Source organism: Leptopilina heterotoma, unplaced genomic scaffold (genome assembly GCF_015476425.1).
Source record: "Leptopilina heterotoma isolate Lh14 unplaced genomic scaffold, ASM1547642v1 Lhet_251, whole genome shotgun sequence".
Lineage (NCBI taxonomy): Eukaryota > Metazoa > Arthropoda > Insecta > Hymenoptera > Figitidae > Leptopilina > Leptopilina heterotoma.
This window is the reverse complement of record NW_025110965.1, coordinates 682,337-703,624: the sequence shown is the minus strand read 5'-3', so window position 1 is coordinate 703,624 and position 21,288 is coordinate 682,337. Positions and strand designations below refer to the sequence as shown.

Below are 21,288 nucleotides of genomic sequence, written 5' to 3'. Positions count from 1 at the left end.
AAATACTTTCAAAAACATCAGTATTGAAAATGTTATGTGGCTCGTAATTTTCTGTTAGAGAATTCAATTTTTTGTTCCAATCTAAACATACATCAACATTAACACTCGCGCTTTCTCCACAAATCTTATTTAACACAATGTCATTCCTTTTTTTTAAATTTATAAGCCACCCCTCACTTGCCGAAAAACTTGAAATGTTTAAATCCTTTGGCCTTCGCTTTTTCTTTTCGTAAAAGACCACTCACTGAAATATTTTGTTCCCTACATTGTCGAATCCATGTTAGTAAACACTCTTCCAAAAGTGGAAATTCTCCTTTAACGTTTCGTTTTCTTCCACTGGTTAATCGAGCACCAACAATAACATATTTTTTTTAAAATAGTACATACGGTACAAAGAGGAATATCAAAGTTCTTAGCTACATCAGTTTTTTCACCACTTTAAACAGCTTCAATAATTTTCTTTTTCTCTGCAATTGACAAGGACTTATATTTTGTAAACCAAATCATAGCGACAACAAATTACTAACGTCAAGCATGTAAACAAACTGGAGACAAGATCAATACTGAATAATAATTAATGTTTCCTAATTGATTACTGCTTCGAATTGTCGCGTGGTGAGAAATCCTAGTTTGCGAAGATATAAATTAGATAACTGGGGGGAGAGTAATCCCCCTTGAGGAACGCCAACTCCACATGGATCTCAGCTATGTTGAAAGGACTTTGATTGCTTCTGAAACTTCTTGGAGTAGAAGCAGAGGAGCTAAAGTAAATATATCTACTTGAAGTTATATGGTTAATAACGTTAGTAGTGCAAGGATGAATATAAAATTCAGTCAAAGTGTCGTGCAGTATGTCTGGTCTTACGTTATATTAAAAGCTCCTTTGATGTCAATTGAGATAGCGAGGGTGTTAAAAGAGTCAACAATGCCAGCAGATGTGACTGCAACAAAGAATGCAGCGCAGTCCATGGCATATCTACCCTTTCGAAATCCGTATTGATGAGGAGGAATAAGATCTCTAGTTTTATTGGTTGATGCAATAACACAGCCCATGATCTTCCGCAACGTATTTCCCAAGTTTTAATCTTGCAGCTTCAGCAGCAGATGGTATCATTGTGTCTTTAACGTTTCAATCATAAGCATAAATGCTCGCTGTCAACGTTAATAATAATATTTCCTCGAATCTAGTGAATTCCTCGCATGAAATCATAAGGTCCACACAACGAATATAAAAGTCTTTCACAATATTTTTATCGCTGTTAAAGCATTTTAATATGCAAATTATTGCGATTAAATGAGCTACGTCTACTCTTATGAAAGTTGGTGCTGAACAATATATCTGTCTATCATTGAGAGCGGCAAAGCAATTGTGAATGTAACTGTGAATGGGAATACAATTGAATGAAAGACACTGTGCCAGTGCTTGAAAAGTCAGAGACTGCTTCTTTCGGTATAATGCCAACTTTAATTAGACATGAATTTAAAAAGTAGAGAACCGTGTTGGTATCGTGAACGGGTGAAAGCATTTGTCCTATTGAAACAGTAATCTGAGAAATGTTAATAATTTCAAAAATGAAAATAACTTTTGCTTTTCCTTGGTCCTGACTTTGTTCAGGAAATACAAGACTTTTAATACTGTCACAGTATATTGCAGCTTGTTTTTTTTGTAATCGACAACACTCTTTATAAAGAAATATTTGCTCTGGCAGAATGTAATTTAAAAAAGGATCTTTTCCGTTCGATGTGTCCACACCTATTTCTTTATCTTTTGTTTCCTGAGACAGTTTTTTCAATGCATCTCCGGAGAACATGATAGGAGCTCCTACATCTCCCAATATTTGCTCATTACAAGCTATTTTTTGTCGCAAATTTGCTGTACCCTCTTTTAACACTTGCTTACCAATTATTTGCCGTTTTTCATTACGTAACTGCCGTTTCATCACTTCATGGGGAGAACATCTTGTATCGTTACAAATGACTTTGATCCAAACATCTGATTCAGAAAGGGGTTCATCTTCAATTATGCCACAAAAACGGTTTTTACATTTTACTGAATCCTTGCATTTTTCATATATTGATAAATATCGTTCATTTGGATTCGAAGAAACCACATTATTTTTGAAAGAAAATGCGCAAAAGTGATACACCATAAAAGTGCAATTTCATGTTAAGGCAAACTCAGAATAGAATCTTAACCGTAACCACAATCTGAATTGTAAGCGGAAGAATGAGTTAGAAAAGGATAAGGTTTCTTGGAAAAGGCTTCATTAAGTACCAAGTAAGTGGAAAAATCTCATCTTTAATAAACAAGTATGGCATTTTGATATTAGCCCCGGGAAGTGCAGAATTTTGGGGTAAATCTATATCTCCATTTTGTAAAGCAATATAAAGGTCTGTGTAATGAAATGCCGAAACATCACTTACGGAGCCTACAAGAAATATAATGTATGCTTTCGAACTTTTAGATTTTCGTACAACTATAGTCATTCTACAATTGTGAATTGTGAATTGGACCCCTTTTAAAAAAGGGGATTTTGAAAAACACGATAAAAATTATTTTGTTACAACATACAGGGTTTATTTTTTTGAACTTTTATTTTTCCTTCTATTTACAGCTTTTTGGATTAAATCTGACTTCTTTTGCTCCTTTTTTCTTAAATAATTTAAGAAAAAATAGCCATTTTTTCTTTTTACGGTACACTGAGAGACCTTTGGGACTGTAGCGGAACAACGTATGTGACAGCAGCTCCACTATGATTTTGGTGTGCTGCGGTACAATTTTGGGCGCGTGACAGTCCAAAATGTTGGTGAGCAGCTCACCAAAGTAGTGATAATGCCGCCTTTGGTTTGCAGCTGAACAACTTTGGGACTGTCACGCGCCCAAGATTTTACCGCAGCAACCCAAAAGTATAGTCCTGTAGCGTTCCTCCAAAATGGTCAGTAGCAGCCTATCGAAAGTCTGCTGCTGACCCAAAGGTCTCTCAGTGTATAATATGGAGTTTTCTAAGGTTTGTTTTATGTTGCGCGCTATTTAAACATTTTACAAAAATAAAATCAGGGTGTCCAACAAGGATTGAGAAAAAGATTCCCTGACTTTTTACTTTCCTTATTTCTTCTTCGACTATAATATAGTTAATAAAATATAAGAAAAAAGTAATCTCATACTTAGAGGAAAAATCCTCTTCTAATATCCTCTTAATGTTTTCCTCTCAAAACAAAACTATTCGACTTGAATGTATATTATTTTTATTATTAATTAATTCATTGTTTTATTATTGACATTTGTCAAAAACATTGAATATTTAAAGGAAATAAATGAAGGAATAAATATATTAAATAATGTAAGTAATTAACTTTTAGTTATTAAATATAATTATTTAATTAAAAACATTAAATTTAGTGCATAAAATTAACTTTTCTTCATCAGTTCATAACTACAATTTGCAAATAATATCCGAGAGAAAAATCCTCTAAAGTGAAGAGTATTAATTTTGATACCATATATAAGAGGAAAATATGCATTAAGTTTAGAGGATTCCGCATTAAATCAAGATTACTTCTTTTAGGGTGAGGAATAAATTAATATCGAATTGGAGTAACAAATAGTAATAAAAACCAATTTAGTCTTGTTAGATTACAAAATTTTTAAATTCACAAAAAATGTTAACTTTCTTATTAAATTTATAAAAATGTCCCTGCCTTTCCTGAACGCTGAAAACCCTGTAAAATCTTTTAAAAAAATTATTAAATCATAATTTTTACTTTTCAAAAAAAAATTTACTGAAAAAAGGGGAATAGGGGAGAAAATATTTGAATTAAGGGGATTTATTTTTTTTTTAAGGGGAAAAAATAGGGGAAAATGGGAAAAAAAGGGGAATAGGGGAAAAAGGGAACGAACTGTGATCCCTGCGTTTGTGTCCAATGATAAGCTTGAGACGAATCTTGAAGAATGATTGTGTAGTTTTCCGCAAAGTCTAAGAGAGTTATAATTTTCTCCTTCTTTTAAGATACATTTCAAAAATTCGCGATACTGACTTTGCTGCTTTGTAATAAAATCATGACGAATTAGCTTCTTTGCTAATTCACTGAAATGAAGAATAAACTCATCTACTGGCTTTATTGCTGTTTCCAAGTTTGAGCGATCAGTAGTAAGCCATTGCTTATAAGTAATTTCTTTGACACCAATTTTCTCGTAAGCTTCTTCTAATAGAAGTTTTAGTTTTTCATCGCCTGGACAATTGGGACATTCATTAAAAAAAACACGAAACTTGTGCAGGATTGCATATGGATTGCGCTATCCAGTGGTTGATTGTATCCTGTTAACTTGATCCTGCTAAAACGCATTCTTTGGGTCTCATGTCGGCGAATTTTGAGAAGCCAATTTTTTCTTCGGGATATAAATTCTTGAAAGCTTGGTACAATTCTTTGAGATTTGATAGAATTAGGCGTAATTTTACTTTTTCGTCATTGACTTTTACCGAAATGGAATCATTTTTACCTGGCATAACGCGACTGTTGTCATCATGCCTGTAAAAGTCTAAAACTTTAGATGACATAGATTCTGACAAACTTTTTCCTAGTTTTGGACTAGGTGAACTTAAAAATCCTTTCGAACTAATTAAATGTTTTGCCTGACGAACTGTGCAATTAGAAGCACTAAATATTGACTTAATTTTTCTTATGGGCCATGTTGTCAGCAAAATTGTTAAAATACTGGTCTGTTTGTTTTCGTTAGATTTCGACATGTAAAATTCATTTTTTAAATGACTTAAGAGCTCATCGCTTTGCTCATTTGAATTAGAAATATTAAATAACTTGGAGGTGATTATCTCACAAACTTTTTGTGATGTTTCTTTTTTCACAGCTGGAGGTTTCTCACAACTAGACACATTCCCGATATTTTATTTTTATAAAAAAAAATTTGAATTATAAATTTTTAAATTTTATCATTTTTAAAATTGTTAATTTTATATAAAATAGTATAGAAAGAGTTAACTGGACGCGAATTGTTGCTAGTCATTACTAAAATTAATTAAATAGTGCAAGTCGGAGAAAAATTTATAAATATTTCTGTTATACAGATGGTCATTTTGTTGTGGCTGTAAGTAGTGGAAACATCGGACATCCGATTAGATGTTACAGAGTACTCGTCCGTAAAACTGATGAAAAATGTGTTATAACCTCTCTAGCCTTGCCTAGCTTTTTCCTTCAAGATGGAGCACCTAAAGAAAACACAAGTAAGTTTGAAACTTTCTAGAATCCAATAATTTTTTTAATACTTTTGAATAATGACAAATTTATTGCATAGTTTAAGAACAAATTTACAACAGATTTTTTTGCACTTTATAGATACTAATGTCATACGATTGAAATTCGTAGTACGCGAAGCACCTGATACTTTAGTTGTGGCAGCAAATACCGAAAACAGTGGTTTTGTTGAATTATGGGAATTGAGAGAAAAATCACAAACAGTTCACAACTTATTTCAAGTGAAAAAGCTTGATCCTTTCAAGACTGTGGTAACTATTTTTATTCCTAATGAAATGGTTTTTAAACTCGGGATTATATTACTTATAGTAACTGAATAATAAATGTTGGTTTAATTTTATTAAATTAAAATCTAGGTTTGGCAACATCAGGCACATTACAAATGTCATTCTCCCATTACCGCAATTGCAACTAGTAAACTTTCAATTTCGACGTCGCTTCCGCCTGCGAGTTATATTTTTGTTGCTTTGGCTGATTCGTCGATTCGTTGCATGAATCACGAGTCGCTGAAAGAACTAGCTGTTTCATCTGTGAACATGGCTCGTTATCAGGATGAGCCCAGTAATAAATACTTTAAGATGAATGTGTCTATTTCACACATTGATATTTCTTGGCTTGGCTGCGTACTTACTGCCTGTGATACTCACGGGAATTTATATTTGTACAAATTACTACCTGAAGGTAAGAGAAACAATTTGCAGTAAATATAATAATTCTGCTCAACTACTTTCTCAAAATTGATATTTTTATCAGTTCAGGATTGCCACAGGTCAGGGAAATCAGAGAAAAGTCAGGAATTTTTATTAAAATCACTGGAAAAAATGATTTTCAATATCTACTAATTTTAATAAAATTTTTCAAAACAATTTAATTATTTTTAAAAAAATCTGATAAAATTCTAAAAAAAAAATTAAATTATTATTATTATTATTTATTATTATTTAATTAAATTACTTCCATAAATAAATATTTGATATTTCACAGGAATTCAACTATTGACAAATTTTTTTGCAATAATTCAATTATTTTTATAAATAATAAATTTTTTTTACAGAGATTCAATTCTTTTTAAAACAATTTAATCGAATTCCTCGAAAAATGTCATTATTTTTGAAAATTTTATTAAAATTCGTGGAAAAAATTAAATTATTAAAAAATTTGTCAATAAAAGTCTTCTCTGAAATTCAATTATTTTAAAAAATTTTAATAAAATTCTTGGCAAAATTCCAATTATTTTAAAAAAATTTTCTTAATTCAATGATATTTACTATCTACTATTTTAATAAAATTTCCCAAAAGAATTGAATCATTTAAAAAAATTTTTGATAAAATTCTTCGCAAAAGTTTAATTATTTTCAAAAAAAATAAAAATTGTATACAGGAATTCAATTAATAAATTTAAAAAAATTTTTTCACAAAATTAAATTATTTTCTTAAATAATAAAATTTTTTACGTGAATTCAATTATTTTTAATACAATTTTAATCAAATTCCTCGAAAAATTGAATTATTTTTAAAATTTTTATTAAAATTCGACGAAGAAATTCAATTATTTAAAAATTTGTTATTAAAATTCTTTATGAGAATTTAATTTTTCGAGGAATTCGATTAAAATTGCATTAAACGTAATTAAAATTATGCGATGCGTGAAAAATTTTATTATTTAAGAAAATAATTTAATTTTGTGAAGAAATTTAAAAAAATTATTAGATAGATAGATAGTTTTTATTTACTCTCCCTGCGCACAGCAGGGTTCGAGGATCCTTTTACAAAATAAAATTACAAAAATCTTACAAGTATTTACATATCGCCGTAACCTAATTACAATTTTTCGCACTCAATCTACTTAAAACTACTCTTATCCGCCAGTGCCCGGGCCTCCGTTTCCGGTTTCTTTCACCCAGATTAGCTTCATCAATATATTATTTTAACAATTCTTTATTCTTCCTGACCCTCCCCTTCGTCCTCTATAACTTCAATTACACCTTTTCTCATTTTTTCCAATTCTTTCATCCATATCTCCCCCTGTCCATTCTCATTTAAAATCCACTCCATCTCCCATACTCCCCTCAGACACTCTTGTACACCTAACCAACACATGCTCCCAATCTTCCAGCTCATACCCACATACTCTACACAGCCTTTCATCCACTCTCATCCAATACCTATATTCATTCATCCTCTCCCCCATCCTGAAACACACCATCCTACTCCATCTGCTCTCTTCTTTCATCCATTTTAAATATTTCGGCTCTCCCACTCCTTTCACCATCTTATACCGTCTATTGTACCTAGAGTTCACAATTCTCTCCCATCTTTCATCCTTATCTCTCTCCTTCCATCTCTCTTCCAAAATTACCCCACCCCTTCTTTCTTTACTTCCCTCTTTTAACGCCACTACCCTTGCTTTTTCCCATTTTGACCACTCCCTAACCCCCCTCTCCTCCCTATCTTTTATCGCTTTCCAGCACACCTGTGTCCACATATTTCCCTTCCCCTGATTCATTCTTTCTTCAAAATTCCATGCTCTCTTTCTTTGACGCACCACCATTTTCTCTCTTCCAATCTCTTCTCTCAACATGTACCCTGGACACCACATATTTACCCCCATCGTCCATCTTACGTACTTCTTATGCATGCTCTCAACTCTACTCCATTCACACCATCCCCACACTTTCACTCCGTAACACATCACTGACCATACAAACGCATCAAACAACCATAACCTCTTCTTCCAATTATTCATAAACCTCCTCTTTCCTATTCCCCACACTTGCCCCATAATTTTTCCCGCTTTTTCCACTCTTCTACTAACATTCAACTTGTGACTACCATTATACATAAACCAATACCCCAGATAACAAAACTCATTCACTTCTTCAATCACTCTCCCATTCATTCTCCACACTTCCTCATCACCACTCCTTTTCTTTCGAAATCTCATCATCTTTGTCTTTTCCACATTTACCCATAAATCTTTACTTCTTGCATACACTTCAAACTCTCTAAATAACAATCTCATTCCACTTTCATTCTCTGCAAACAAAACCACATCATCCGCATATGCTAGTGAATACAGTCTTCCTTTTCCCAGCACCACCCCTCCCTTCCCTCTCTTCTCCAGTTTCTCTTCCAAATCCGCCATTAATAAACTGAACAGAAGCGGACTTAGCGGGCAACCCTGCATAAGTCCCCATCCCATCCAAAATGTCTCTCCTAATTTCTCTTCCACCCTTACCCTAGCCTTTACATCTATATATAACTCCTTTATCCTTTCTACCAGACTGTCCTCTATTCCTCTTTCTTTTAATGTCTTCCATAAGACATCTCTTCGGACTGACGGGAAGGCCGCCTTAAAATCTACAAATTAAGCTAATAATTTACCCCCCTCCCTTCCCAAATTTCTGCTTACTAAATAATTTAGAGTGTAAATGTGGTCTAACGTTCCCATACCCTTTCTGAAACCCGCTTGATTCTGTGGTATTCCCCCTTCTCTTTCAACGTTCTCCTCTAACCTTTTTCTTAAGATCTCCGCATATACCTTGCATCCAATTGGCATGAGTGTTATTCCTGTTTTGTACTCTTCCACTTTTTTTCCTTGTCCTTTCTTCAATAAGGGTACTATTACCCCCATTCTCCACTCCTCTGGCCACCCTTCCCCTCTCCAAATCCTGTTCACTAAATCCCACATTTCCTTTCTTATCACCTCTCCCCCGTATTTCATACTCTCCCCTTCCAGACCATCGTATCCTGCTGCCTTATTTCTCTTCAATCTTTCGATTGCTTCATCCACTTCTTCTCTGCGTATCTCCTTCTCCACCTCTTCCTTCTTCATTTTCTTTCTTTCTCCCACTCTTACTCTGTTTTCCACCCCTCCACTTAACTCTCTAAAATATTCTGTCCATTAACCCATGCTAATTTCTTTACTCACCACACTACTTCTCTTTCTCCCTTCATTTATTATTTCCCACTCTCTTCCTTCACTCACCGCCTTTTCCACTTTTTCCATAAATCTCTTTTTCTCTTCTTCCTTCTTTTTTCTGAGTAACTTGCCGTGTTTTTTGTGCCTAATATTATAATCCTTCTTCGTTATTCTACCCTTTCTCCAATCCTTTATACACTTTCTCAATTCCTCTCTGCTATTCTCATACTCCTCATCGAGACGCATGCTTATTCCCGAAATCTTTTTTGACCAAATAGTTATTTGATATAAAACTACTTAACTTAAAATTCACATAATATGCACATTATTTGACATAAATTTCATTACACACAAAAACCATTTAACATAAATGTCATTTGTCATAGAATTCATTAAACAGAAATATTATGTTACATAAAACTCAGATAACTTAATTCCCATTTGACATAAAAATTATGTAACATAAATTTCTATTGACATAAAAATCATTTAACATAAATTTCTTTTGACATAAAACTCATTTAACGTAAAATTTATTTGTTATAAAATTCATTTGACATCAATTTCATTTGGCATAAATGTCATTTAACGTAATTCTTATTTGACATAAATATCATTAGACATAAAATTAGCTTGACATAAATTTCATTTGACGTGAATATCATTTAACATAATTATTATTTAACGTAAAATTAAATTTATATAAATTTCATTTAGCATAAATTCCATTTAACATAATTCTCATTTGGCATAAAATTTACTTGACATAAATTTCATTTGGTATAAATCCCATTTAACATAATTTTCATTTGACATAAAGTTCACTTGATATCAATTTCATTTGACGGATAAGTCATTACACATAATTCTCATTTGACATAAAATTGAGATGTCATAGATTTCATTTTACATAAAGATCATTTGACATAGAAATATAGGCGCGAATTTCAAAATTGGCGAATCACAATCACGGTGGTCTTCAAGCACTTTTAGGTTTACCTAAAATGAGTCAAAATTGTGCTAACGCAGTTTTATCTGGAATCGTCCCAAGATTCCAAATTTTCATTTCCGAAAATCGTAGCTGATTCTTTTTTCGAAAAAAACATATATAGAGTAATGTCATATGTCACCTTGAGTGGACCGCCTACGCTTCTTTTCTAAAAAATTCTTTATGAAAGCAAATTAATCGGAGGTTTCTATTTCAAGCTTTAGTTTAAATCCCTAGATAAGTGTTTATGCCATAATAGCTGTGATTTTTTTTATTGGAAAAAACAATTGACTTTTAAAAAAGCTAATTTTTAATGAATGAAAAAAGTGTAACCTTGAGTGGACCACTCCTAAAAAATTGTAAAAGTTATTCTAAATTTTTTAATGTATTTAATATTTCTGATATATTGAAACAAAATTTATGCTTATGCAGCTTCAGACCATGTATGTGTCGCAATGTTTACAAGTGAAACCATTTTTAATAATTTTGTCACATATCACATCAATATCACAAAAAAATTAAAAAAGAACATAAATCATAGTTTCAAACTAATTTATTGTCAATTTATATCTAAAAAATGTTAAACTGACATTAAAAATGGAAAAAAACAGGCAGTCCACTCATGGTTATAAACAGTGGTCCACTCATGGTGACAAACAACTTTTTATAGCAGCCATCACAATTTTTTTTAGTCAAAATTATCACTAAATTAAACTAAGACAATCAATTTTAATGACCAAAGTAGTAGGAAAAAAATAAGTTACCTTTTAAAACTTAAATTTTACACTACTTTTTCACTTCCAAATCACTTTACTCATTGAAAGAGCGACTTCTTTTTTGGTTTGTGTTCTCAAAAATGCGTTACATCAAACAATAACGTATATGATTATCGCGGAACTTAATTTCTTACGGTTTCTAGGTGCGGTGCTGCTATTCGCACTATTTATTTCACGTTTCCGCTGTCAGATAACTTAAAAGCTCAGGCGGTCCACTCAAGGTGACATTACCCTATGGGAAATTCCACGTGAGATTTTAGTCGACAGTGGGATTTTTTTACAATTAACTTTTTAAAACTATCTACAGCGTAGACCCTTTAATTTAAAACAAAAAACACAAATAGATTAAAATTTATACGCTGCAGACAGTTCTAAAAAGTTAATTGTAAAAATATCCCATGTGATGCTTGCAAGTGATTTTTGAAAATGTTTTAAAACTCATTTAACACATCAGGCCCATTTCGGGACTTTTTGGAAACTCTCCTCTATATTATAAGGTATAAATAAATTTTAAAAAAAATTTTTTAAATCCGGCCCAAAGTTAAAAACAATTAATTTGTTTATAAAAAAAAAAATTTGTTTACATTTCTTAAAACTCGAAAGAAAACTAAAACTTTCATTTTTTGACAACTTTTTCCTAAACTCAATATTTTCGGAATTATAAGCTACTGAATATAAGTCTACAATTACAAGTCAAAAATTTCGAAAATTCATAACTCGAAAATTTGTACAATTAAACAAAAATAAAAAAATACGAATCTAATTTGTTTCGATACAGAATAGAAAAAAAATATTTTTTGGCCGATTTTAAGAGATGGACTTAAATCTCACGTGGAATTGCCCATATATATGTTTTTTCGAAAAAAGAATCAGCTACGATTTTCGGAAATGAAAATTTGGAATCTTGGGACGATTCCAGATAAAACTGCGTTAGCACAATTTTGACTCATTTTAGGTAAACCTAAAAGTGCTTGAAGACCACCGTGCAATGTTGTTGATAATATCTAATTGGTTACTTTTAAAATTGGCGCCGATATTTTTATGTAAAATGTAATTTGTGTAAAATGATTTTTATGTCAAATGAGAATTTTGTTAAATTTCTTTTACGACAAATGAGAATTGTGTTAAATGTCTTTTATATCAAATGAACTTTATATGTCAAATGAAAATTATGTTAAATGGGATTTATACCAAATGAAATTTATGTCAAGTAAATTTTATGTCAAATGAGAATTATGTTAAATGGCATTTATGTTAAATGGAATTTGTATAAATTTAATTTTACGTTAAATAATAATTATGTTAAATGATATTCACGTCAAATGAAATTTATGTCAAGCTAATTTTATGTCTAATGATATTCATGTCAAATGAGAATTACGTTAAATGACATTTATGCCAAATGAAATTGATATCAAATGAATTTTATAACAAATAAAATTTACGTTAAATGAATTTTATGTCAAAAGAAATTTATGTTAAATGATTTGGATGTCAATTAGAAATTTATGTTACATAATTTCTATGTCAAACGGGAATTAAGTTATCTGAGTTTTATGTAACATAATATTTCTGTTTAATGAATTCTATGACAAATGATATTTATGTTAAATGGTTTTTGTGTGCAATGAAATTTATGTCAAATAATGTGCATATTATGTGAATTTTAAGTTAAGTAGTTTTATATCAAATAACTATTTGGTTAAAAAAGATTTCGGGAATAAGCATGCGTCTCTCCTCATCCCACCATCCTTTTTTCTCTCCGTTTGTTACCATCTCTTTTCCTACTTCATTCCTAACTCTCTCTATATCCCTTCTTATTCTTGCTATTTGCTCATCGACACTTTCCTCACTTTCTTCCTCTTCCCATTTTTCTTGCAGCATTTTTTCATACTCCCTTAAATTTACAATGTCCCATTTCCCCATTTTAATTTTTCCTTCCTTTTTATTCTCTTCTTTCGTCCATCCTCTACATTTTCTACTTTCTCCTGACAATTCCACCACTAGCGGGAGATGATCCGACCCCACTTCTATTTTAACGGTCATTTTCTCTATTAATTCCCTCATCCTTTCATCTGCTAACACATAGTCTATTACTGACTCTCCTCTTCCTATAAACATATATTCTCCTTCTTCATCTCCTTTTATATTTCCATTACAAATTGATCCTCCCCACTCTTCTATCAAATTTACCAATTTTTTCCCTTCCTTGTCTTCTTCTTTGTGTTTTGATGTTCTCTCGTACTTCCTCAGATCTTCATTCCATATCCATATTATTAATTGAATTTTAGAAAAATTACTAATAAATTGCAATTTCTAGAAATAATTTAATTTTGAAAAGATTTCAAATTAAAATCTTTGAAAATTTGAATTTTGCATACTTTTAGCTAAGAATTCTGTAAACAATAATTTTTTTGAACCTGTTTGATTGGATTTTTTTAAAAATTATTTTTAGTTTTTATTTTCTAAATAATTATTCGAAGAATTTACTTAAAATTATATTAAAAATAATTGAAATCATGTGAAAAATTGTATTACTTATGAAAATAATTAAATTTTTACAACGAATTTTTATTACATTTTTTTAAATAATTGAAATCCTATAAGGTATATAATAATATATTATTATAAATAATATATTATTTATTTATGAAAATAATTGAATTCTTTCAACAAATTTTATTACATTTTTTTAAAAATAATTGAATTCTTTTGAGAAATTTTATTAAAATAGTAGATTTTGAAAATAGGTAATTGAATTCTTGCAAAAAATTTATGAAAATTATTACATTTTTAGAGGAATTTATTTTAAATTTCATTAAAACCAATTGAAATCCTATAGAAAATTTTATTATTTTTGAAAATAATTGAATTGTTACACAACGAATTTTATTCCATTTTTTTAAATAATGGAATTCATGTAAAAAATTGTATTACTTGTAAGAATAATTTGAATTTCTGCGAAGGATTTTATTAAGATTTTTGTAAATAATTTTATTTTTTCTGAAAATTTTTATGGAATGAGTGATTGATATCTTTCTGTTTTATTATAATATTCTTATAAGTTGTTGAATTTCGAAAAGGTTTGAATTTGAATGTATTGAAGAATTTTAATTCCTACGAAATAATAATAATAATTAAATATTTATTTAAAAATGAAGTGATTGATGTTTTTGAATAATTTTACAATCAAGAAAATTCGTAAATAAATGTAATAAATTTGTTTTTGAGTATCTAATCATTTTTAGAGTGAATCCGAATATTCCTTAGGTAGAGAGAAAAAGTCAAAATTCTGTCTGGAAATCAGGGAAAAAAAGAAATTAATTTTTTGTGGCAACCCTCAACTAAGTTGAGAAAATTAAGAGATAAAAAGAAGTAATTTAATTAGTAAAAGTAATTAATAAAAATGTACTTTTAGGTCCCACTGTGTCTTTAAATCACGCGTGCGTTTTGTTAGAATATTGTTTACTTACTGGTTTTGATTGGATGGATTTATTATTTTGCTTAAGACCGGCAATGATCGAAACGCTTTGTGAACGATTGGATGCCTCTTACAATAGACAACCACCAGCTACACAACAGTATTATTACATACAATTTTTATGTATCAAAATTTCTCTCTACAGGCAAGTGGTTTTAATTTTCTTGAATATCGAATTTTTTTATAAGTATTAATAAAATTTATTGATATTTCCGTGGTTTACAGAATGCTCGCAAATGGACAAGATAAGGCGGCTGATTTATCTTCTCTACTCATGATCAACTCAATATCAGCAGCATTTAAGTCGTTACTTAGGCCTTCAGAACTTATTTCTCAGGACAAAGGTCCCGCTGAGAGTTTAGCGGTGGTTATTAACGATGCTATTGCTGATGTAGACAAGGTATTAAAATAACGTTTATCAGGCTTCGCACTCATCTACTAAAATCTACTATTTACTACTTTTTTACGATTAGCTACTATTTGGATACTCTTTATTAGAGGATTTGCACTACTTTAAATCCGCTAATAGTTGAAATAAAAAGAATTATTTTCAAACATTTTTGGAAAATCTTTCACAAGAGTTCAATTATTATTTCTACAAATAATTAAATTCTTCGCTGATATTCAAATATTTTCAATATCTACTATTTTCATAAAATTTCACAAAAGAATTCAATTATTTGAAAAAAAATAAAATTCAACGCGAAAATTCAATTAATATCATGAATAATCAAATTTTTACAGGAATTCAATTATTTGAAATACAATTTTCAAGAAATGTTTTCGAGAAAAAACAATTATTTAAAATATTATCAAAAAATTCTTTAAAGGAATTAATTATTTTCTAAACTTTTGATAACATTTGTTTATAAAAATTAAAGTATTTTCATAAATAATGAAATTCATCCCAAGGATTACATTATTTTTAATACAATTTAAAATGAATTCCTTGAAAAATGTAATTATTTTCAAAAGTTTTAGTAACATTATTAGAATGAATCTGCCCTCACGTGAAGTTAGTCTTTTTTATTTAAAATTGTTTTATAGTTCAAGTTGTTATGTCAAAATTTGACAATTATTTGTAAATAATAAAATAAGTTAAATAAAAAAATTAACTCAAATTTCAAAAACTCAATAAAGAGGTACGGTTGCAATTTTTAAAAATAATTAATTATTTTATGAATTATTTATTTTTGTACTTAAATAATTTAATTCTCGTAGTTGAATTCTGATAAGAATTGATTTAAAAAAGGCTTTTAGTTAAAACTTTAGAAAATAATTAGAAGTGTTAAAGCTGTATAATAATATTTAAATATAAAAAAATTATTAATTTGTCAACTTTCTCAAAAATAAAAGTTTTGAACAAATTATTTAACAATTCTAAAAAATATTTGAATTTTGTAAGATTTACAGTTCAAAGTTTCATAAACAATTTTTCCAATGGTTTTACAGTGAAAGTATTTTGAAATTTTTAGCAAATAAAGAACAATAAGTATTTAAATATTTATTTTGACAAAAATGAAATTTCAAAGATTCAATTTGGAAATTCTAAAAGAAATTAGGTTTCTGAAAGTTAGGAATTACATTTTTTGAAGATATACTTGAATTCCCGAAAATAATTTTAAAAAAATAGAAACAATTGAATATTTTGTAAAATTTTATTAAAATAAATTTAATACTTTAAAGAATTTTATTTTTTCATCTTTAAAAATTATTTATATTTATTTATAATTGTATTTTTGAAAATACTTTATTTTATGAATTTACAAAAATTATTCTATTTCAATAATTCAATTCTCGTAGTTGAATTCTGATGGGAATTGATTTAAAAAAAATTTCAGTTAAAATTTTAGTAATTAATTGAATATTTAAGGCGTTATAACAGGAATTTTAGAAATTAATTAAATTTTAAAAGATCTTTAAATTAAATTTTTTAAAAATTTAAGGAAAGCAAAAGTATAAAAATATTAAAATTTTTATATTAAAAATCATTGATTACATTATTTTTTTTTAAATTCTTAAAGTTTTGAATAATTTTATTCAAAAATTCTAAAAAAAAAATTTTGAATTTTGGAAAAATTACAGTTGCAATTTTTAGAAATAATTAAGTTTCAAAAGGTTTTTCATGGAAATTATTTGAAATTTTAATTCCTGTGGAAAAATAAACTAAGAATAAGTTTTAAAATTTTTATTTAATAAGAAGTGTTGAATTTTTTAATAATTTAATAATTTAGTAATTTCGAAAAAATTTGTTTCTTAAAAAAATGAAATTAAAATTTGTTAAAAATAATTGTATTTCCGAAAACAATTTTGAAACATTGAAACAATTGAAAATTTTGTCAAATTTAATTTAAGAATTTAAATATTGGTTTGAAATATCCTAATCGAATTTTTGAAGAAGCTACTTTTTACATTCTCATCACATGAGAAGGTATTAGTTTTGGTCGAAAATTGACTTTTAATAATTTAAACATTTTCGTTGAAAACTACAAAAACTACAGTAGTTTCAAAATTTTGAAAATTCAATTTTTTCAAACTTCAAATTTTTTTAATTTATATTATTTCAGATTGGAAAAATACAAACAACTTTTCTTTACAACATTTATTCATAAAAACTCAATTTTTTTAAGTTTTTGGGTCAGACCAGCTCAACTGTGTTAAAAATTTTTTATTGATTTTCTAAAATTTTAAAACTTTTATAAATTTCTGTAGTTCACAATAAAACAAAATAACACTTTTAACCGTTTTTTTAAATTAAATTTTTTTTTGCATTAACAAAATATTACAACATTTTAGAAAAAAATTAGTAACTCAAAAGCCGTTTACAATAAATTAATAAAACTTACAATAACATAGGCCGACAAGATTTATACTTTCTAAGAATCAGACAATACTTTTTCGAAGGTTTTCGACGTGCTGAATCCGAATCCGGCCTTAAAATAGATCCTACACGTCAAGTTTTCGAGATATTTTAACCTAAAAGTGCAAAAAAACCTGTTTTTAGTTATACTTGATGTCATGTAACATCAAGAGATATTTTTTTCTCTAAAAGGTCAATATTGTATCTAAAAGTGCTACTCTTCCCCTTTAATATCCATTTTGAAAATTAAAAAAATCTTCATTTGTCTCTGAGTAATCGTTCATTGAATTTTCTGAGTTTAGCGAATTCTTCGAAAACTGAGTAGAAACAGACAAAACTTCGATAATAAAGAAGAATTTAACTACAAACATCTAAATTTTAAATAGTTCTGAGGATTTTCGATATAACTGAATACGAATTCAATGTCAGATAGACAGAATTCAAAATGGCGGATACAATATGGCAGACGATTTTTTAAAAATTGATTGTATTTGCCTAAAATATGCCATTTTGAATTCTGTCAATCTGACATCGAATTTATTTTCAGTTATATCAAAAATCCGCAGAACTATTTAAAATTTAGATGTTTGTAGTTATATTCTTCATTATTTTCGAAGTTTTGTCTGTTTCTACTCAGTTTCCGAAGAATTCGACAAACTCAGAAAATTCAATGAACGATTACTCAGAGACAAATGAAGATTTTTTTAATAATTTTTAAAATTTATTATTGAGTGTGAAGCTTGGTTTATAATATAATAATTTAAATAATTAATTAAAAAATTTTTAAATTCGAAAAAAAACATGTCCCTTTCTTATCTTTTACAGTTTGGATAGTAGATAATAATTTAGAAGGAAGGTTAATAATTTAATTTATTTAATCAGTTTCATTTTTTCTTGACGATTTTTTACCAGTAATCTTGACACTTGAATTAATTTATATTTTTAACAGATACTGTTGCATTTGGATCCAAAGGAGTTTACGGTAGAACCCAGCACTCTTCAATCATTACAACAGTTAATTCAGTGGGTTGCGGATTTAGCTCTTAATTTATTGGTTCGACTCCCCGAACAACGTATGCAAACCAAGACAAGTGGAGTAAGTTTACTATTAAATAGTTCACTGTCTATATAATATTGATGTGTATTCTTTTGCTTATTCTGCTTTTATTACAGTATGAATTGTTGAGAGATCATAAGGCTTTGAATACAGTTCGCGAGCTGTTAGTAATTATTCGCATTTGGGGCTTATTGCGTTCGTCGTGTTTGCCTGTCTTTCTTAGGAGTGTTGACAATTTGGATGTTTTGGCTTTACTCTTTCGTCTCTTGTCGAAACTTGTGCCTCCCAATGGCAATGGAGAATCGCAGCAAATCGACGATGGCTTAATTGGTTAGAAGGATTCTATTTAGTTCCCTTTTTATGCACAAAATATCGTCAGGTTATTTATTAGGCTCCGTGTAAATCTTAGATATTTTTTGGTTTTATTTTTAATTTTTCGTTAAAGAGTTACAAATTTTATTAAAATATAAAACATTGAGTTAAACGATCACTTCTTTTGATCGTTCAACTCGTTCAACTTAATGTTTTATAATTTTAACTAAGACGACCGAGTGATAAATTCAAATATTTATTACAAATTTTATATTTATTCATCATAATTGTAATTATGATAATTGAATAATTTTGATGAATTATAATCAAGAAGTAGAAAATAACCAGAAAATATTGTAATTTTTAATAGTCGAATTGGGTGTTAATCTGACGATAGAAAGTATGTTTATTGTTTCACTCTAATGTTACCTTTTTACAGATGAGTGTTGTTTGCTGCCTAATCAAATACTTGTACCACAATTACACCAGCCTAATAACATTATCGAAATAGCATCACCGTCGCTATCTTACCAAAACTTTCCACTTCAGGTAATTTTATTTATTTATTTATTTATTACAACTAGAACAGGATTTCATCTTACTGATAATTAATATGAAACTTTTATTATCAAAATTATTTATTTGATTTTAATATTAGCTGGAATACGGAGTGGAGCCCGATACGTTATTATTCGTTCCTGAACTTAGTCCAGTCGAAGGATGTGTGCAAAGTGGTCAAACTGTTGATATAATTAGACACCTTTATCTTGGAAAGAAACCTCTTTTTGAAAAGCAGTGCACAAGGTAAAGTAAAAGAAATTCAGATTAATTTCTTATAACATTTTTATTTAAAATTTTTAAAAATCGTAGTTAAATTTTTTCGAAGAATTTCTTGAAGTTTTTTCTTAAAAATAATGTAGTTTTTTGAATAATTGAATAATTTTAATTGAAAATTTTGAAAATAATTGAATTAAACAAAGAATTTTTTTTCAACTTTTAAAGAAAAAATTCTTAAAAGTATGCATTTTTAGACTTCGCACTCGATGATTAATTTTAAAAAAGTAGAAACAATTAGCTATAGAAAAAATAAACTTGACGACCAAAAGAACTCGTTCTTTCACACTTCACAAAACTGACAAAAATTTCATTCTATATTTTATTTTCCTAACTATTTCCTAATTTTCATCAAAAATATTTACTTCTTTCTTATCCTGCTAATAAATTGACTTCCTGCAACGAATTTTATTATTCATGAAAGAATTTCAATATTTATAAAAATAATTTAATTCTTGCGAACAATTTCATAAAATTTTTTAAATAATTGCATTTATTTCGATTAATTTTATGTAAATTCTAATTAAAATAATCGAATTCCTGAAAAATTTTTATTATTCATGAAAAGAATTGAATTCTTACGAAGATTTTTACAAAACATTTTTTAAATAATTGAATTCGGTTTGGAAATTTTTATGAAAATAGTAGATATTGAAAATTATTGAATTGCGAAAAGTTTTTTAAAATAATTAAATTTTACAAAGAATTCTATTAAAATTTTTGACAGTAATTAAATGTCTGCGTGTGGTATTTTATTAAATTTGTTCAAAAATAATTTAATTCCTAAAAAGCATTTTATTATTTATGAAACTAATTGAATTCTTGCAAACGATTTTATTAGATTTTTTTTAAATAATTGAATTTCTAAGAAGAAATTTTTAAAACTTTTAAAAAATAATTGAATTCTTGTGATAAATATTGTTATTTTTTGAAAATATTTGAATTTTGCAAAGAATTTTATTAAAAATGCCTCAAAAAATTGAATTTTCGGGAATAATTTTGTTATTTATCGACATAATTGAATTCTTTCAAATAATTATTCATGTACTTAATTGAATTTTTGGGAAGAATTTTATTAAAATCTAAAAAATTAATTATTTAAGAAAATTTAAATAAAATATTTAAAATTTTATTAATTTAATTTATTATTATATTATATTATTATATTATATTATATATATTATATATTATATTATATTATATATATTATATATATTATATATATTATATTATATTATTATTATATTATATTATTATTATTATTATTATTATTATTATTATTATTATATTATATTATTATTATTATTATATATTATTATTATATTATATTATATTATATTATATATATTATATTATATATTATATATATATATTATATTATATATTATTATATTATATTATTATTATATTATATTATTATTATTATATTATTATATTATTATTATTATATTTATTATTTTATTTTATTTATTTAATTTAATTTTATTAATTTATTTAAAATATTTATTATAAAATATTTTTAAATAAAAATTATTATTATTATTATTATTATCTTACTCACCTTCAATAAAATAATAAGTAAAAAAATAAATACCATAAAACTGAAATAATGGTTTTGTCTTTTCCTGTCGCAGATGTGGAGGCAAAGCACAAGTTTATAACATGACGAGGACAGCTGCAATAAGAGCTTGGGACCAAAGATGGGCGTGCTCCTGTAGATGTGGTGGTTTATGGCGTATACATAAAAATAAAATTTAAAAAGTACATTTTGTTCTTAGAAATTTCAATGT

At 27.8% G+C, this 21,288-nt stretch overlaps 1 protein-coding gene across 1 annotated transcript in view; it reads left to right on the top strand.

Moving 5' to 3' along the window:
• The window catches only part of LOC122503271 (mediator of RNA polymerase II transcription subunit 16), a 43,389-nt gene extending 22,110 nt beyond the window's left edge, over positions 1–21,279 (top strand). The window contains exons 5-14 of the mRNA XM_043613745.1: positions 5,082–5,237; positions 5,350–5,519; positions 5,625–5,949; positions 14,373–14,580; positions 14,661–14,835; positions 18,245–18,391; positions 18,469–18,682; positions 19,104–19,213; positions 19,323–19,468; positions 21,133–21,279. Coding sequence (XP_043469680.1) covers positions 5,082–5,237; positions 5,350–5,519; positions 5,625–5,949; positions 14,373–14,580; positions 14,661–14,835; positions 18,245–18,391; positions 18,469–18,682; positions 19,104–19,213; positions 19,323–19,468; positions 21,133–21,256 — 1,775 coding nt within the window. The 3' untranslated portion in view covers positions 21,257–21,279. The remainder of the gene's footprint in view (positions 1–5,081; positions 5,238–5,349; positions 5,520–5,624; positions 5,950–14,372; positions 14,581–14,660; positions 14,836–18,244; positions 18,392–18,468; positions 18,683–19,103; positions 19,214–19,322; positions 19,469–21,132) is intronic.
• The last annotated feature ends 9 nt before the right edge of the window (positions 21,280–21,288 follow it).